The sequence below is a fragment of the Mesitornis unicolor genome, unplaced genomic scaffold, assembly GCF_000695765.1.
Source record: "Mesitornis unicolor isolate BGI_N332 unplaced genomic scaffold, ASM69576v1 scaffold5029, whole genome shotgun sequence".
NCBI lineage: Eukaryota > Metazoa > Chordata > Aves > Mesitornithiformes > Mesitornithidae > Mesitornis > Mesitornis unicolor.
In genome coordinates this window covers 23862-26463 of record NW_010209210.1, presented here as the reverse complement: position 1 = coordinate 26463, position 2602 = coordinate 23862, and the positions used below count along the sequence as shown (strand labels likewise).

The 2602-nt window shown below is 60.7% G+C and overlaps 1 protein-coding gene across 1 annotated transcript in view; it reads right to left on the bottom strand.

Moving 5' to 3' along the window:
* Positions 1 to 2602, bottom strand: part of SLC12A3 (solute carrier family 12 (sodium/chloride transporter), member 3) — an 11712-nt gene that overhangs the window by 5034 nt on the left and 4076 nt on the right. Inside the window, 9 exon segments of the mRNA XM_010192803.1 lie at positions 160 to 231; positions 234 to 335; positions 543 to 627; positions 887 to 1017; positions 1233 to 1344; positions 1525 to 1635; positions 1851 to 1990; positions 2150 to 2245; positions 2374 to 2458. Of these exon segments, the coding sequence (XP_010191105.1) occupies positions 160 to 231; positions 234 to 335; positions 543 to 627; positions 887 to 1017; positions 1233 to 1344; positions 1525 to 1635; positions 1851 to 1990; positions 2150 to 2245; positions 2374 to 2458 (934 nt within the window).

The following is a 2602-nucleotide window of genomic DNA, read 5'->3' as shown; positions in this document are numbered from 1 at the left end:
TCCATTATCTGGGTGGCGAAGTCCAGCTCAAGGAAAATGCGCTCCCCAGTGCATCAACAGCACAGGAGCCTCCCAGGATGCTGGGGGGAAAACTGGAACGCTGAGGGGGATACTGGGTGTGGGGCTGCCCCAGGAAACCCATCCCCTGCAGCACTAAGCAGGCCAGGAGCAGGGTGACGGCCGTGAGCAGCACCTGGTAGTAGTTGCTGAGGCCGTATCGGCAGGGCCGGCGGTGAGGTCCCAGCCGAAGCCTCAGGCCAGGCCCTCGCAGCCCGGCGAGCCCACGGCCACGCTGTCGTTCAGGCTGCCCGAGGCGTCCCGGACCACGCAGGCGCCTGGGGGGACACCAGGGTAGCACCCACTCAGCTCCCGCAGCCGTGCTGTCCCGGCAGGGATGGAGCAGGGCTGCGTCTCTCCGTGGTTTCGTGGTTTTGGTGCCAACCCCCATGGGTTGCTCCTGGCTCCCGCCGCCTGCATCCTTCCCAGGCCACCCATTCCGGGGAGGGGATCCCACCCGGCTCACCCAAGGACGTGCCACTCACCGATTGTAGCAGAGAGCACCAGGTAGGACACGGTGGTCCAGAAGATGGCCATCAAGGTGCCCTTGGGGATGGCCACAGCCGGATCCTGCCCAAGGGAGTCACAGAGATGTCAGAAAGCTTTAGAGCAGCACCACTGAAATGGCATTTTAATTGTGGCTGCTGTGCAAGAGGAATTTGAATTCACGGCAACGCAAAGTTGCAGAGCATCTCCTGGACGAGCCTTCCCCAGAGTTTCCAGCAGAAACAAAATAGGGTCTAAACATTGGACCAAAACCAAAGCCCTGAGGAAAACAGGGCCCGAGCCCTGAGAAATGCCCGTTCAGGCAGCAACAGCCAAAACCCACCTTCAGGTCACCCGAAATGTTGGCCCCAGCCAGGATGCCGGTAGCTGATGGGAAGAAAATGGAAAACAAGCCGAAGAAGGAGCCCTCGGGTCCACGCCAGTTGGGCACAAAGTTCTGGGCAAAGATGTCAGCTGGGAAGGAAGCAGAGGAGAAGCATTTGGGGCCTCCCAACCCCCTTTGTCCTGGCTGAAGCAGCTCAGCACTGGAAGGAGGAAGACACCCTGGTGTTAATGACAGCTCCCAGTGAGGAGCGCCTGCCCACAGCAAACGTCTGCCCCAGCAGCAGCAAAGAGCCGGGCTCCAGCTTGGAGCTGTCGAATGCGATCCCAACCCGCGGTGCACCCACCTCGGTAGCTGAAGAAACCCTTCGCTTGCTTCTCAGCCGTGGCCGGGATCACCGTCCCCACCAGGTAATTTATGAAGGAGACCAAGATGACCAGGAAAAACAGAATCTGTGCCTGTCAGACCGGAAAGAGCCAGCTGAGGGGAAGGGGTTTGGGTGCCAAGAGGGTGGAAAACTCATTAGGAGAAACCCTCGCCTGTTTTTGGGGAGCTATGGGCATCCTCCGCCCCTTGGGCAGCAGGAACGGCTCTCACCAGCTCAAGGGAAGGGGATGAGCAGAAGAAGCGAGCGTTACCTTGGCCTCCCACTCCATGCCGGCCAGGGAGATGCCCAGCAGCACCGTCACAGTGACAACCCCAATGATGCGGATGTCGTTGGTGGGGTCCACGATGAGGGAGTTGTGCTCCTGGGGACGGAAAACCATCCACAGTGTGGAAACAACCCCTTCCCTTACCGAACCACCGGGGTTGCCGTGAGCTTTAGCAGCCGGCGGTGGATTATTGGTGACCCAACGTTAACACAGATGTTTATAATTAATGCAGCTTGAGTTGTGCTCCTGGGGACGGATGGAGGGGATGGAGAAGATGAGGATGGAGGGGACACACAGAGCCCCTTTGTTACCTGCAGCAGGTCCCGGACAGTTTCAGCGAAGCCCACCGTGTGCATGGCCACGGCCACGGCGTTCGCGAAGGCGAAGATGAGCCCGATGGAGCCGCCCAGCTCCGGCCCGAGGCTCCGCGAGATGAGGAAGTAGGTGCCCCCTGAGGCGGTGGGAACACCCTGTGGCATTACCCGCCTCCTCCACCGGTTTTTGGGAGGGGGGGCCTCTTGCACCTCACAGCCCATGCCGGGACTTTGTGTCCCTGGAGGAGACCCCCTCCCCGGGCGGCTGGAGGCTGTGCTGGGGGTACACACGCTACCTGACTTCACTTTGCCGTTGGTGGATATGGCGGAGATGGACAAGCCGGTGCTGGCGGGGACGGTCACAGACATGAGGATGATGAGCCACGTCAGGGCTGCGGGGGAGAGGGCACCGCTTCAATTCTGCATCCCCTACACTCGGTGCTGCCAGCACCCACCCCACCCCCAGGCGTTTCGGGGCACTGGTGCCGCTGTCCTGCCCGTGATGCTCCGCAGCACCCACCGATTCCCGCCTGGGCCGTGATCCAGGGCAGGCGCAGGTAGAGGATGACTCCCCAGATGTTCAGCATGCAGCGAATCTGGAGGGACTGGAATTGGGGGGCACAGAGAGGGGGACCAGCCATCAGTACACGGACACCCAGGGCCGTGCTGGCTCTCTTGCTCCTCTGAGCCCAAACCAACCCACCATGGGGGCATGAAAAATATACATATGTATTGGGGAAAACGTGACA